The sequence below is a fragment of the Phlebotomus papatasi genome, chromosome 2, assembly GCF_024763615.1.
Source record: "Phlebotomus papatasi isolate M1 chromosome 2, Ppap_2.1, whole genome shotgun sequence".
In the NCBI taxonomy this organism is placed as follows: Eukaryota; Metazoa; Arthropoda; class Insecta; order Diptera; family Psychodidae; genus Phlebotomus; species Phlebotomus papatasi.
In genome coordinates, this window is record NC_077223.1 from 35,284,888 (window position 1) to 35,300,321 (window position 15,434).

The window sequence follows — 15,434 nt, forward strand, 5'->3', positions numbered from 1 at the left end:
ATGTAACGTTCCTTGTAGATACGTAGCTTCGTGGATGGATACCCGTGATGACCGCGAGAAAATGCATCTGATTTTGCTTTTTGAAAAGTACATTCCACATTTGGTTTCCTCGGCTAGCAAATTTCGGAAAATAACCCCAATATCTGACATATCCATGGTTCAGATGGTGTGTCACTTACTCGATTGCCTTCTAATACCATCTAATGTTCCTCTTGATAGCTCTAAAGATGTGTACGAGTTGTATTTTGTCTTTGCTGCTATATGGGGCTTCGGATCAGCCCTATATCAAGATCAAATGTTTGACTGGCGTGTGGAGTTCACTAAATGGTGGCTCGGCGAATTCAAAGATGTTTCTTTTCCCGATGACATTTCCATCTTCAACTGCTACATTGATGTTAGTACGCAGAAGTTCGCAAAATGGAAATCTATGATCCCACAGTGCGAACTTGATCTCGATATTCCTCTACAATCGATACTAGTTCCAACAGTTGAAACTACAAGACTTCGTTACTTCATGGATATCCTTATGGAACGACGTCGTCCCGTTCTGTTAGTTGGCGGAGCAGGTTCAGGGAAGAGCGTAATTGTATCTGATAAAATGAGTAATCTACCAGACTCTTATTTGGTGACTAATGCACCCTTCAACTTTTATACAACTTCCACAATGCTGCAGAATATCCTTGAAATGCCGCTTGAGAAGAAGGCAGGACGAAATTTTGGTCCTCCGGGGAATAAGCAAATGATTTACTTTATCGACGACATCAATATGCCAGAAGTTGACCAGTTTGGAACAGTTCAACCTCATACTATAATACGGCAATTTATGGATTACCAACACTGGTATGATCGGTCCAAGCTCACTCTCAAAGAGATTCACAATTGTCAGTTTGCTGCTTGCATGAATCCCACTTCTGGATCCTTCACTATTGATCCTCGATTGCAGCGACATTTCAACGTGTTTGCTGTCAATTTCCCTTCAAGTGAATCACTTCTTCAAATTTACAGCACAATTCTCACTCAACATCTTGAGGATAACACGAACAAGTTCAGTCCTTCAGTACAGAGACTCTGCAGTCAAGTGACCGATGCTGCTCTAACACTTCACACTAGAATGAGCCAGATGTTCCTCCCAACGGCTATAAAGTTTCACTATGTCTTTAACATGAGAGATTTAGCGAATATCTTTACTGGCATCCTTTATGCAACTCACGAAACTTGCCCAGAAATTACATCAATGGCTCGATTGTATATCCACGAAGCAACGAGGGTTTACAGTGACAAGTTAGTAAACATGAAGGATATCAATAGCTTCAAAAAGTTAGCCAGGGAAGTGGCTCGTAAGTCATTTGAAGACTGCGATGAGCATAAAATGTTCGAAGAACCATTGATTTACTGTCACTTCAGCGAGAATCTCAGTGATCCGAAATATATGCCTGTTAAATCTTGGGAATCTTTATCGAAGCTTCTAGATCAAGCTCAGATAAACTACAACGAACTTGTAGGACATTTGGATTTGGTTCTTTTCGAAGACGCAATGGCTCATGTATGTCGGATCAGTCGAATCTTAGAAGCGCCAAGAGGAAACGCACTTCTAATTGGAGTTGGGGGTTCAGGGAAACAATCTCTAGCACGTCTTGCTGCATTCATATCTACATTGTCTGTCTTTCAAATTCAGCTTCGTAAAGATTACGGGATGCAAGATCTTCGTAATGATATAGCAGCACTATACCTTAAGGTTGGTGTTAAGAATGTCCCCTCTGTCTTTCTAATTTCCGATGCTCAGGTTCCGGAAGAAGATTTTCTTGTTCTAATCAATGATATGCTAGCCTCGGGTGAAGTACCTGACCTCTTCCCCGAAGACGAAATCGAGAGCATTGTCGGTGCAGTAAAGAATGAGGTTAAGCAAAGCGGAATGCTGGACACTAAGCAAAACTGTTGGAAGTTCTTCATTGATAAGGTTCGACAGCATCTTAAGATTGTCCTGTGTTTCTCACCAGTTGGTTCCACACTAAGGATTAGAGCAAGAAAGTTTCCAGCTATTGTGAACTGCACCGCCATAGATTGGTTTCATGAATGGCCTCAAAGTGCTTTGGAATCGGTATCCTTCAAGTTTCTATCCAAGCTCAGTTGTCTTTCGGTAGGTATTGTACTGTAATCTTTTGACAATTTTTAGACCATGCTTTTTTATAGCCTGAACTAACAACTTCGGTATCAGAATTTATGGCCTATGTTCATGGGACTGTTAATGAGATGTCAGAGATCTACCTTCTCAATGAAAAGCGTTACAACTATACCACTCCAAAATCATTCCTAGAACTCATATCTCTATATTCCAAACTGTTAACCATGAAAAACGAAGAGGCACAGGAAAGAATTTTCCGTTTAGAAAACGGTTTGACAAAGCTATCGGAATGCGCACGACAAGTAGATTTCTTGCAAGCTCAATTAGCAGAACAAGAAATCAATTTGAAGATCAAGAATGAAGCAGCTGACAAGCTGATAGTTGTTGTTAGTGCTGAAAATATGATGGTACAGAAAGAGAAAAATATTTCGGCACAGGAAGAGACGAAAGTTAGGCGAATTGAAGAGGATGTTTCAATTAAAGCTAAACTCTGTGAGGAAGACTTAAGAAAAGCCGAACCTGCTCTGGTTGCAGCTCAAGAAGCTCTCAATACCCTCAACAAAAACAATTTGACGGAATTACGTTCTTTCGGAGCACCTCCTGAGGCTGTTGTTAACGTATGTGCAGCTGTCATGGTGCTGTTTGCTCCTAAGGGTAAAATTCCAAAGGATCGTAGTTGGAGATCAGCTAAGGTGATGATGGGAAAGGTGGACACGTTTCTTAATGATCTCATTACATACGATAAGGAACATATTCACCCGAAGGTCATTGAGGCTCTTCAACCCTATCTTGAAGATCCGGAATTTGATCCAGAGGCCATAATGGCTAAGTCTGCGGCAGCTGCTGGACTCTGTGCTTGGGTAATAAACATACACAAATTCTACGAAGTGTATCAAATAGTTGAGCCCAAGCAAAAGGCACTACAAGCAGCTCAGGATGAATTGCATGAAGCTCAGGAGAAGCTTCAGTTTCTCAATAATAAAATTCACGAACTTGAAGAGAAGTTGAATGTAATAAAGAGTGAATTTGATGCTGCAATTGCAGAAAAACAGAGATACCAACAAGAGGCTGACAAAACAGCCTTTACCATTGATCTGGCTAATAGGTTAGTTGGTGGCCTAGCGTCAGAAAATGTTCGTTGGCGAGAGAGTGTTCTTCAATCGAAAATGAAGATTGGAAATCTGTCAGGAGACGCTCTGCTTGTCTCCTGTTTCATTTCATACGTGGGGTCATTTACGAGACGCTATCGAGTTGATCTCCTCGAGAAGATGTGGATTCCCACATTCAACAGCATTACGGTAAGTGAAATATGTTTATCAATCGGATCTGTTTGATAGTGCTTGGTTTTGGTTGCAGCCTTTGATACCACATAGTGCTGGAAATGATCCGCTCAGCTTGATTTGCGATGATGCGTTGACAGCTTCTTGGAACAATGAAGGATTACCAAATGATCGGATGTCAACTGAAAATGCTGCCATTTTGACTAATTCAACAAGATGGCCACTGATGATTGATCCTCAGTTGTAAGTATAAAACAATAATTTCGCTAATCATAAACATATTAATAAATTTTTTAATAGGCAAGGCATCAAATGGATAAAACAGAAATACTCTAAAAATTTGATTGTCTTGAGACTGTCCCAAAAAGGATATCTGGATGTAATAGAGAAGGCCCTAATTTCAGGCAGCGTGCTTCTTATAGAAAACATCGAAGAGTCCGTTGATGCAGTTTTAGATCCACTTTTAGGACGAGCTCTTATCAGGAAGGGGAAATTTATAAAAATAGGCGATAAGGAAATTGATTATCATCCAGATTTTAGACTGATTCTTCAAACGAAGCTAGTGAATCCACATTACAAACCTGAAATGCAAGCACAGACAACTCTAATAAATTTCACAGTAACTCGAGATGGTTTGGAGGAACAACTGTTGGCTGGAGTTGTTAAAATTGAACGTCCAGACTTGGAGAAACAGAAAGCTGATCTTACTATGCAACAAAATTCCTTTAAGATCTCATTGAAGCATTTGGAGGATGATTTGCTAAGAAGACTAGCAAATGCTGGTGACAATGTTCTTGAAGATCCGACCCTTGTGTTTAATCTTGAAAAAACTAAGAAAACCGCAGCTGACATTGAGTGCAAAGTGATCGAAGCAAAGATTACTTCATCGCAAATTGATATCGCACGTGAAAACTATCGATCCGTGGCTGAAAGAGCATCTATTCTGTACTTCATTTTAAACGACCTCTACAAAATCAATCCAATCTACCAATTTAGCCTTAAGGCTTTTGTTGTGGTTTTTCACAAAGCCATTGTGAATGCACCTCAAACATCGAAGATTCCTGAAAGAGTAGCTAACCTGATAGACTCGATAACTTTTGCGGTGTTTCAGTACACTTCACGAGGCTTATTCGAAAGGGACAAACTGATTTTCATGGCTCAGATAGTCATTCAGATTTTATTGCATGCAAATGAAATCAAGCAAATTCAACTTGACTTTCTGCTACGTTATCCCTATATTCCAAACACGATATCTCCTTTCGATTTTCTGTCTAACACTTCGTGGGGTGGTATTAAGGCCCTGTGTTTACTTGAAGACTTTCACGGACTAGATAAGGATATCGAGACTTCAACTATGCGCTGGAGAAAATTCATTGAATCGGAATCCCCGGAAAGAGAGAAATTACCAGGAGAATGGAAATCCAAGAAGTCTATCCAACGACTTTGTATCATGAGAGCCTTAAGGCCCGACAGGATGACCTACGCTGTGAAGGTTTTCATAGAAGAGAAATTGGGTGTTCAGTATGTTGAAACGAAGATAGTCAGCTTTGATTCATCATTTGAAGAATCTAATTCAACAACGCCTATATTCTTCATTTTGTCTCCAGGAGTTGATCCTCTCGTTGTAAGAATCCTTAAGATTTTGTTTCGTTTTCAAAAACTCTTAATTTTGTATCTTTCATATCTAAATAGGAAGTTGAAAAACTTGGTGGGAAACTAGGATATACAACAGAGAATGGTAATTTCTTCAACGTTTCATTAGGCCAGGGTCAGGAAGTTGTAGCAGAAGGAGCTATTGATGCTGCTGCAAGAAATGGACATTGGGTGATTTTGCAAAATATCCATTTGGTTTCCAAGTGGCTTTCTACTCTTGAAAAGAAAGTGGAAGCTTCAAGTGAAATAGCACATGAAGACTACCGACTCTTTCTTAGTGCAGAACCAGCTCCTTGCCCCGAATATCATTGCATTCCACAGAGTCTACTTGAGTCTTCCATTAAGATTACTAATGAACCTCCAACAGGCATGAAGGCTAATCTTCATCAGGCTCTTAATAATTTCAATCAGGACACCCTGGAAATGTGTACCAAGGAACCTGAATTTAAAGCTATTCTATTTTCGCTTTGCTACTTCCATGCAGTTGTTGCTGAAAGGAGGAAATTTGGTCCGCAAGGATGGAATAAAGTCTATCCGTTCAACGTAGGGGACCTTACGATTAGTGTTTACGTTCTGTACAACTATCTTGAAGCGAATAGTCGAGTACCATGGGAGGATTTAAGGTAAATTGTATATCTATTGTTGAATTTCAAGTTATACAACCATGGTCTTTAGGTATCTTTTCGGAGAAATTATGTACGGCGGACATATAACTGATGACTGGGATCGTAGACTCTGCAAGACTTACTTAGAAGAGTACCTACAACCAGACCTCGTCGATGGAGAGCTTTATTTATGTCCAGGATTTCAAGTACCACCAAATTCTGACTACAAAGGTTACCATAACTACATTGATGACAACCTTCCATCAGAATCACCGCATCTCTACGGATTGAATCCAAATGCGGAGATAGGATTTCTGACAAGTGTTTCTGAACACCTCTTTCGAACAGTACTAGAACTTCAACCCCGTGAATCTGCCTCGAGTGCTGGTGCTCCAATTCTCAAGGAAGACGCTGTTCGTATGATTATTGAGGATCTTAGTGACAAAGTTCCGGATGAATTTAACATCACAGAAATGATGGTACGCGTGGAGGAACGCACACCTTTTATTGTGGTGGCTTTCCAAGAGTGTGAACGAATGAACATATTAATGAGAGAAATAAGACGAAGTCTTCGGGAATTGCATTTAGGCCTCAAGGGGGAACTCACAGTGACTGCTGAAATGGAGATACTACAGGAAGATTTGTTCTATGATCGTATTCCTGACTACTGGGAACGTTTGGCCTATCCAAGTTGTTTAGGACTTCAATGTTGGTTAGCAGATTTGATGTTGCGCTTTAAGGAGCTAGAACAGTGGTCGTCTGACTTTGTCTTGCCATCATCTGTTTGGTTAGGGGGATTCTTCAATCCTCAGAGTTTCTTAACTGCTATAATGCAGCAAACTGCTAGAAAAAATGAATTACCTCTGGACAGAATGTGTCTTACCTGCGAAGTTACTCAGAAGTTCAGAGAGGACTTTACGTAAGTTTAATAATAAATAAATCAGAGGGGGAATTTTCTAACTCTGTGAACGTTTCACCAGTGAATGAGATGGAATTGATTAACATCGGTCGTGTTGCATAGACAATCAAATCGTATACCTCAGCTTAATTTGGCTCAGTAGTGAGAGGTCTACAACACAATCCTGCGCAAAGGAAGAACCTTTCTTTTCTGTTTTAATATAATTGTGGATTTAGGGTGAAAGGAACGTCTATTGACACTTTAAGAACTCGTGTCAGCACCTATTGACACCCTACTCTGTACCATTTGGGATATGAAATTTGAACATCTCTGTTTACAGTAAAAGATATATTACAGAAAAAACGATATATTACTTATATTTTACTAGATACATTAAATAACACTGTGCAACAGCCAAAAATGGGATGGAAAATAATGAGTATTTTCTTGTTCCTTGGTATGTCCTGAACATTTCTCCCAAAGAAACTTGTGGTCCATCACCTCAAGTTTCTGCGATATCTTAAGAAAAAAATCTTTCAGAATTTTTTTCGAATATTTGAAATAAAGTTGTTTTTATTATAATCAATAACGGTACATCCTACGATGTTGGTATCAAAGGATATTTCAAGGATGTGTAGAGGAGGATTCAAGGACAATCTTCCTTGAACATCGCATATCCCTATCCTTTCATTTTTTAGATTTGTTTCATAAACCCCTAAATATCCTCCAAATCCATGAAAAGGATGTGTGGGACGACTTGAATCCTTTACAAAAATTGTCTCCTAAATATCATAGGGACGTAAAATATACCGTTATCCAGAAATTACGTATTTGAATGACTTATGAACCACAGAATTTTCTCTCAAAAATTCATTATTTTATTTCATATATTAACAACATGCACTATAAATCAATAAGACTTCGATATGGCATCGATCGCTCTCAAATTTTAGTATGTTATAGCTGGACCTTAGGGCTTTCGATCATTTCCAAACTTAAGGTCCCCCGACCCCCCTGACCCGAACTATAAGGGTCCAAAAAAAATTCTTAAAACGGCCATAACTCCGGTTCTAATTGTCAGAATTTAAAAAATGAAGGCGTTTTGGAAAGCTCTCGTAAAATGCCACTTCCCATTCTAACGTCCCAAGTTCATAAAACTACCGCTAGTGGTGGTATTATCAAAATGAAGGTTTTTCAATTCACTAAATAAAATAACTCAAAAATACCTTTGTGCAGCGGGCGGAAATTTTAGTATGGTTAGTATGTTATAGCTGCAGATTGTCCCTATCAAACAAAAAAAATTAAGTCGATCGATTACACCTGACCCGAGCTATGAGGGGTCAAAGTTAACGAAATTCAAAACATCATGTCTTCTGTCATTTGACCTAATTTGATGAGTAAGGGCGCACATTAAATGTCTCACAAAAAGGACAAAATTATGTTACCACAATTCCACATAAAATTGGGAATTGTAAAGAGTTTTATAAAATCCCTAAATTACGAGCAAGCGGCTCTCAAGCGTTTGAAGGAAGTTATTCCAAAACTCGGCATCGCAAAAATGGAAGAAGATGTTTTCACGGATCCTGACATTCGAAAGTTGGAAAAGGATTCAATTTTCACAAATTCTCTGCTGCCAAATGAAAAAAAAAAAAAATTGCGTGAGAGTCGGTCAAAAATGCAATTCGCTATTGTTTGGGAGGCACCAGAACAGAAATTATCGAAAATCTTGTGCAAAAAATGATTTCAGAATTTAAAGAAATGGATGTGAATATATCACTGAAAATCCACTTGCTGTATTGTCACTTTGATATTTTTTTTAAGACAAAAATCAAGAGAATCAGATGAGCACGGAGAAAAATACCATCAAATCGCTGCACCTTACGAAAAATGGTACAAAAGCAAGAATCTTGATTTTCTTGTGGCATAAATGTGCTGGATGGTGGATTACAAAGAAAATTAAACTTATGAGACATTAGAATTTATTTGTAGAAGATATGAAATAAAATAATAAATTTTTGAGAGAAAATTCTGTGGTTCATAAGTCATTCAAATACGTAATTTCTGGATAACGGTATATTTTACGTCCCTATGATATTTAGGAGACAATTTTTGTAATGGATTCAAGTTGTCCCACACATCCTTTTCATGGATTTGGAGGATATTTAGGAGTTTATGAAACAAATCTAAAAAATGAAGGGATAGGGATATGCGATGTTCAAGGAAGATTGTCCTTGAATCCTCCTCTACACATCCTTGAAATATCCTTTGATACCAACATCCTAAGATGTACCGTAATTGATTATAAACAATTTTTTTCAAATATTTCGTAAAATTTCTTAAAGATCTTTTTCTTAAGATATCTCAGAAACTTGACGTGATGGACCACAAGTTTCTTCGGGAGAAATGTTCAGGATACATCAAGGAACAAGAAAATACTCATTATTTTCCATCCCAAGAAAAAAAAGTTTCATTTTGTTGCATTGTGTAATTTTCAACATTTTGGTAAAAGTGTCAATAGGGGTTCCCTGTCGAACAGACGTTCCTCCGACCCTAGTGTAACTATTTTTGATTGTTGTTCTTTGTATGGAAAAACAAAACTTCAATGTGGACACTTCAAAGCTATCGGTACTACGGGAATATCATTTACTATAACAATAGACAATCTTTCATAAATTGTAACACTTGGTCGATGCATAGAGTTACAGAATTCCTCTCAGGTTGAAGAGTTAATCTTCGTAACTATCTTGTTTACGATTATCTAGGGCACCTCCAAAGGAAGGAGCATATATCAATGGTTTGTTTATGGACGGTGCTCAATGGAGTATGGAAGAAAATGCAATGATTCCTGCTCGTCTCAAAGAACTTTCGAGTATGCTACCAGTGGTCTTCATTAAAGCTATCACACAAGACAAACAAGACATCAAACATTTCTACGAGTGCCCAGTATATAAGACACGAGCTCGAGGATCGACCTATGTGTGGACTTTCAATCTTCGAACCCTTGAAAGGTCCTCAAAATGGATTCTAGGAGGAGTGTGCTTGCTTTTACAGACATAAAAGGTATTTCTTGATATTTACTTACTTGCTTAGCGAGCTCATATAGGGCGAAGGACATCGTGGCGGATGACGTCTCGAAACCTGCCGTGAAGAAAACACCAGCTTGTGCTACGAGGACATCTCCTTGGAATAATATTCTATCTTCCTTATCTCGCTTAGAATTTTTCAAAGCAATCAAAACGTCAATGAGATCGTTACGAGTTGTTCTTGTCTTTTCACGTTCTAACATGACGTGTTGTATGGTTGATCTCAGGAAGTCACTGGTATCCTTAGAAAAGAGTTTAAATTTAAACAATGAGACAATTTCCGGAAGAAGGAAGAAACTGTTGAGTTCAATTGAGCGTCTAAAATTGAAATCAAAGACTTTTCGTCCGTTTCGTCGAAAATCTGAATTCGGATCCACTAAGCTGTGAGCTTCGACGCCATATGCACAGCTAGCAATGACGTCAGTTGTGAATAATGCACAAAACTCCTTCATTTCCGTTGTGAAGGAATTAGTACCAGATTGAATTGTCTGCCTGGCAAGGCACTTTTCCAGATCTGCTGCAACATCCATCATGAGATTGAAGAAGTGTCGCATTTTGCCTGATGTGAAAACCGGAGACAACTTGGCTCGCATCTCTTTCCATTCGGGATTTCTCATCATGAATAAATTGTTGCTTCCAAGTGCATCAGAGTGAGGATCTGATGATACATGCCTGAAATATTTCCTTGTTGCACTTATGTTCTTATAAGTTAGGAATGTTATGCAAATAAACCGTATACCGATCTGAAAAGTTGCTGAAATCTTTTATAAGTACGCGTTTGATAAGTTCAGGATCTTTAACCATAAGAGATGGTTTCTGAAAACAATGTATTCCAACGACGGGCTCACTTTTCGTTTTTTCATCATAATACAAATCCTCAAATTGTTCTGCACCCGATTTTCTGAAGGCAAAAGTTTCCCAGAAATTTCCCACGAAAGGAATAGAGGGAATATTGGGAATACCCTGACTATTCCAGTAGTTTCTCACACGATTAATCCTAAAGGCAACGAACGTTAGAAATCCAAGTATCAAAAGTAGCACAAACATTTTTGGAACGTCGTTTATTCCTCGCGGTAGTTAAAAGACAACTGAAGCAATGTTTTGAGGTATTCACAGGTATTTCTGTAAGATTTTGGCGAGAAAAGCAAAGGTAGAATGAATTGAATATTTTGTGCAAAAATTTGATTATTATGTTTCTCTACTGCATGAGATTATTTGCAGAATTAAACCCCCAAATTTTCTTTAATCTATCTTATTTGGCATAAATTGTATTGTTTTATACAAATATGCGTCTCGAGAAGTTGGGCAGACTTTCATTTTTTGAACACAAAAGCCACATATGTATAAAAAACATGAATTGTGAGATATCACCCTAGCAATTATTATTGGAAATATTAAAAACAAAACTAATTTTGAAAATTCGCAAGAAATTATATCAAATAAGTTTTTCTTACCATACTTATTCATATCTTAGGAATAATAAAAAATATGGGAAAGCGTCCCAATTATACAGAATGCTCATACTCATGAAGTAAAATTTTCCATGAATTATCTTTCGCACAGTCCTGGGAACCATATCTAACGATTCCATTCTTTGTGACGTTTCGAGGATGAATGTCCTCTTCATCATGTATTGAATATTTATACTTGATAAAGAGGACATTCATCCTCGAAACGTCATAAAGAGGAAAATTGCGAAAGTCATAAGAGAGGTCGGTCTAGTATTTTCACCTTTTTCCTCTACATCCCACCTGAGGAAAATTTTTCACACATGTCGGAAACTACAAAAATTTTTCAATTCAGTAATTACAAATATAAAAAAAACCGCAAAAATTTTACTGACGAAGCAAAGTGTAATTACGGTAATTACAAAACAAATCCACAAGAAACCCTCCATTGGGACGGTAAAATAGATGGAGACTTACCCGATATGGTTAGTCAAAACAACAAGAAACTGCAGTTGTGCTTACGGCACAAACAACAAATTAATTGATTGGTGCTCCAAAATTGTCCTATGGTAATGGTCAAGCCATTAATAATAATAATAATAATGCTGGCACAACATTCCATGAAGGAACAAGGCCTTCCCGCAAGGGGATTTCTAGACATGAATTATTATTTTTTCTTGTACGGGATGAGGTTGTCAGTCCCATGCCCGTGGAATTAAGTGCAGTGAACCTCACTGGATGCAATCCGAACACCTTTAACGCCAGAAAAATTCCTGGTGACCTAAAGGTGATTCGAACCCGGGACACTTGCATCATAGAGTGAGTGCTCTACCACTTGACCCATTGAGTGCCCATGGTCAAGCCATTACTGATGCTTTATATTAGCGGAGGTACGAAAATAGAAGTTGATTGAGAAATCGGACCATTTGTATTTGACACCACATCGGTAAATACAGGCAAGTTATTCGTAAAGGGGTGTAAAATTGCCCTATGTTCGTAAGTTTTTCTTTAATTATTATTCTTTATGCACGAATTTAAGTTTAAATTCGTGCATAAATTCTTTGTTATAAAATCTTATGATTCTTTAGAAATGTTTTGGTAAACTTTTTTTAAAATTAACTATTAATAGTTTAACTTAATTTTAGCGTTAAAACTTTGATTTTTTGTTTTATACATTTACCTGGAGCTGCTCAATCTAGCCATAATAATTTCGGATGCTCTTTCTCAAAAAGAAATCGTTTATGCACTCCAGTAAACTTTAGCAATTGCCCGGTGGATGACCAGAGCTATTTAAATTCTTAAGATATAGCTATTCAGAAGTTCGTTCAAGCTCTATCAAAAATAGAAGGAGGGTCCCCTGAACATCATAATTTTTGTGATAGAATTTTCCAGAAATGTTGGTGTGGAGCATCCGACACTCTAGTGGTCTAGTGACCCGAAAAGCGATATGGGGTTGGTAGACTTCAGAAAAAAACATATCAATTGACGAAGGTGGTACAAAAAAAACTGTACTCCATAAGTTTTCGGGGTACCTGTAGTACTTGAGGGCACTCAATGGGTCAAGTGGTAGAGCACTAACTCTATGATGCAAGTGTCCCGGGTTCGAATCACCTTTAGGTCACCAGGAATTTTTCTGGCGTTAAAGGTGTTCGGATTGCATCCAGTGAGCTTCACTTCACTTAATTCCACGGGCATGGGACTGACAACCTCATCCCGTATAAGAAAAAATAATAATGTATGTCTGGAAATCCGCTTGCAGGAAGGCCTTGTTCTTTCATGGAATGTTGTGCCAGCATTATTATTATTATTATTGTAGTACTTGAGCGAGCTTTTGGTAGCATTGGCTTTGTTCGACAAGACTACAGAGCTCAAAACGGAAGACAATATTTGTAAAACATGAGGAAGACGAGAGATGCACATAATCAAAAATCAAGATCTAAACTCAAGTGTGAAAATAAGTGGAGAATTAGATCTGGAAAGTTTATACACAAGAAACATTTTCAAATTTTTCCACATTCCTTATATTCCCAGTTTCTTATGACCTCTGCACACTAGAGAAATTTATGTCCATATTCAAGCAAATTTTCTACGCTTGTATAGGAAAAACTCTTCAATGTGGACATAAATTTCTCTAGTGTGTAGAACCGATGAGACACTGATTCTAGGGTCTAGGACACTGGGATCACCCTATTGCTAGACACCATATTGTGCTTTTCATGTAATAAACTAAACCCAAAAAAAAACTTATAAGCACTTTCTATTACAGTGTCTACGTATACATAGTCTATATATACATAGTGCGTTCTTAACATTTATAGAAATTGAAATATAATCGTGTCTATATTATCGATTATAGAGTAACATCTATCACTTTCGATTTCATTTTATTTTTGGATATGCTCAAAGCTCTACAAGTGGTTGCGCTGCGCAGCACGTGCTAATAAGATTCATTTTATTATTTTGTTGGGGATGCCTCCACTATCAGCTGTTTTTGTCCATGTGACTACTTTCATACCTTTTCTGTTGGATTTTAAAGGGTTTCTCAACTAAAATTTAGTATCAATTTATTGATGTGAAGTAAAATATAGCTCAATCCGATCTAAGCCGAACTTTGTAAGAAAACGTTTTGTATATTTATATTTAGTAGTAAACATGGGATAGACGCAAACACTGATTTTTGGGTTTACACTACTTGGACTTATGTCTACCACTTCTTCAGTGGACACGGATCCTTATGAATTCATATAGGTCCCGTCTTCTAAAGTCAAGTATGTAATTAAAAATCGCAGTGTTTACAACTACTTCATGTTTGTTATTGCTCTAATTTCTCTCTTCTCATGGTTCAATAAATTATCTATATTTAAAAATCAATAATTAACAAAATATGATATTAGTGACATATCAGTCAGGTATCCGATATCCTGAATTTTCAATTTTTTCATCGCAATTTAAATGGAGGTTAGGCTGCAAAAAAGGTTTGAATCAGAGCCTGAACATGATGTTAAAAATTATGAAAAATTGGATGTGATTGAGTGGTCGATTTTTGTTATCAATATCGGGGTCAAGAAACATTGTGAGAAAATGTTGTATATGGACAAAATATAGCTAATAAAGGAAACACGGATTTTAATACACGGATTACTAATAAAGGAGGATAAGTCCAGGTCAAAATCCGTGTTTCCTTTGTCCAAAGTGCAACTCTTGACCGATTCTTAAGCAGTATAGCTAATAAAATTTGCTATTAAATTCACTAAGCACCTGTTAAGGGCATATCTGGTTTTCAGAGAAATCTTTGATAAAATATGTGAAAAAAATGAGAAATTTCTATATATCTGGACATATTTATGAAGTTCAACGACTTTGGTGTCTGTTTGAGGAACTTCATTAGTTCTAGAGGGAGCAAGGAAGGAACCTTCACGCGTATTTTAGGCTTTTTCGGAACTAAATCGTTGCTACTGGACAGTCTCCGGGGGCTGACTGATCCTTCCACCACGAGGATTAAATTCTCTACACGATTAATTAGTTCTAGTGATTATACGACTATTTAAAGGTCTTCAACTTTTTCTGAGTAAAGTGCAAAAACAGCAAAAACATGATTGCCCAGATTTTAAAAGCAAAACAAAATAAAATTAAAATAATAAGTATTTTCATAAATAACTGGACCTAAGAAGTACAAAAGATAAGAATCCAAGTCTGCCTTATATTCTTTTTTGGAATTTTTTGGATGCCTATACAAGGTTAATTTCGATTAATTTGTCTATAAATTACCACAAAACCATCTTTAAAAATTATACAATTAAAAAAATTATACAAGAGGGTATTTTAAAAAACAATATTTTAATTAATTTAATTCGACCACATCGGTTGCAAACTAAGCCCTTTGAGCTCGTATAATTCAAGATGGCGATTTAACCGGTGAAATGTCATTTTATGTTATGTAATTTTAGGAAAGTCATCGAAATCCGTATGTCGATATCATCGTTTGAATTTTATATGGGTCAAAAGCCTGAAAAATGCGAAAAACCTTATTTTTAAAATGAGACTACAGTAGAATCCCGCTGTAGGCCATCGCTCTATAGTCCACAATTTGTCGACTGTTGATTTCAAAGCACTGCTTTTAAGTTAGGTTATGTTTCTTAGTACGCGACATGCAATGTTGCCATAATTATTTTAATATTTTTGGCAAAGTTTATTGAGTAGTTGTGATAATTGTGATCCATAATGTAGAGAGCAAGGATAATTACCACAATCGTAAAGAAAGTGGAAGCCGTCGAGCAATTTCAATATTAAAAGTCGTTGATAATTTTAAAAAATGACATGGACTATATTGCGACCCAAGTGTCAA

The 15,434-nt window shown here is 37.2% G+C and overlaps 1 protein-coding gene and 1 pseudogene across 1 annotated transcript in view; one reads left to right on the forward strand and one right to left on the reverse strand.

Moving 5' to 3' along the window:
• LOC129802016 (dynein beta chain, ciliary-like) overlaps positions 1-9,846 on the forward strand; it is an 18,242-nt pseudogene extending 8,396 nt beyond the window's left edge.
• Positions 1-10,745, reverse strand: part of LOC129802341 (cytochrome P450 6g1-like) — a 25,151-nt gene extending 14,406 nt beyond the window's left edge. Inside the window, exons 1-2 of the mRNA XM_055848077.1 lie at positions 10,381-10,745; positions 9,641-10,313 (exon numbers count right to left, since the gene is read on the reverse strand). Coding sequence (XP_055704052.1) covers positions 9,641-10,313; positions 10,381-10,688 — 981 coding nt within the window. The 5' untranslated portion in view covers positions 10,689-10,745. The remainder of the gene's footprint in view (positions 1-9,640; positions 10,314-10,380) is intronic.
• Positions 10,746-15,434: the final 4,689 nt, after the last annotated feature.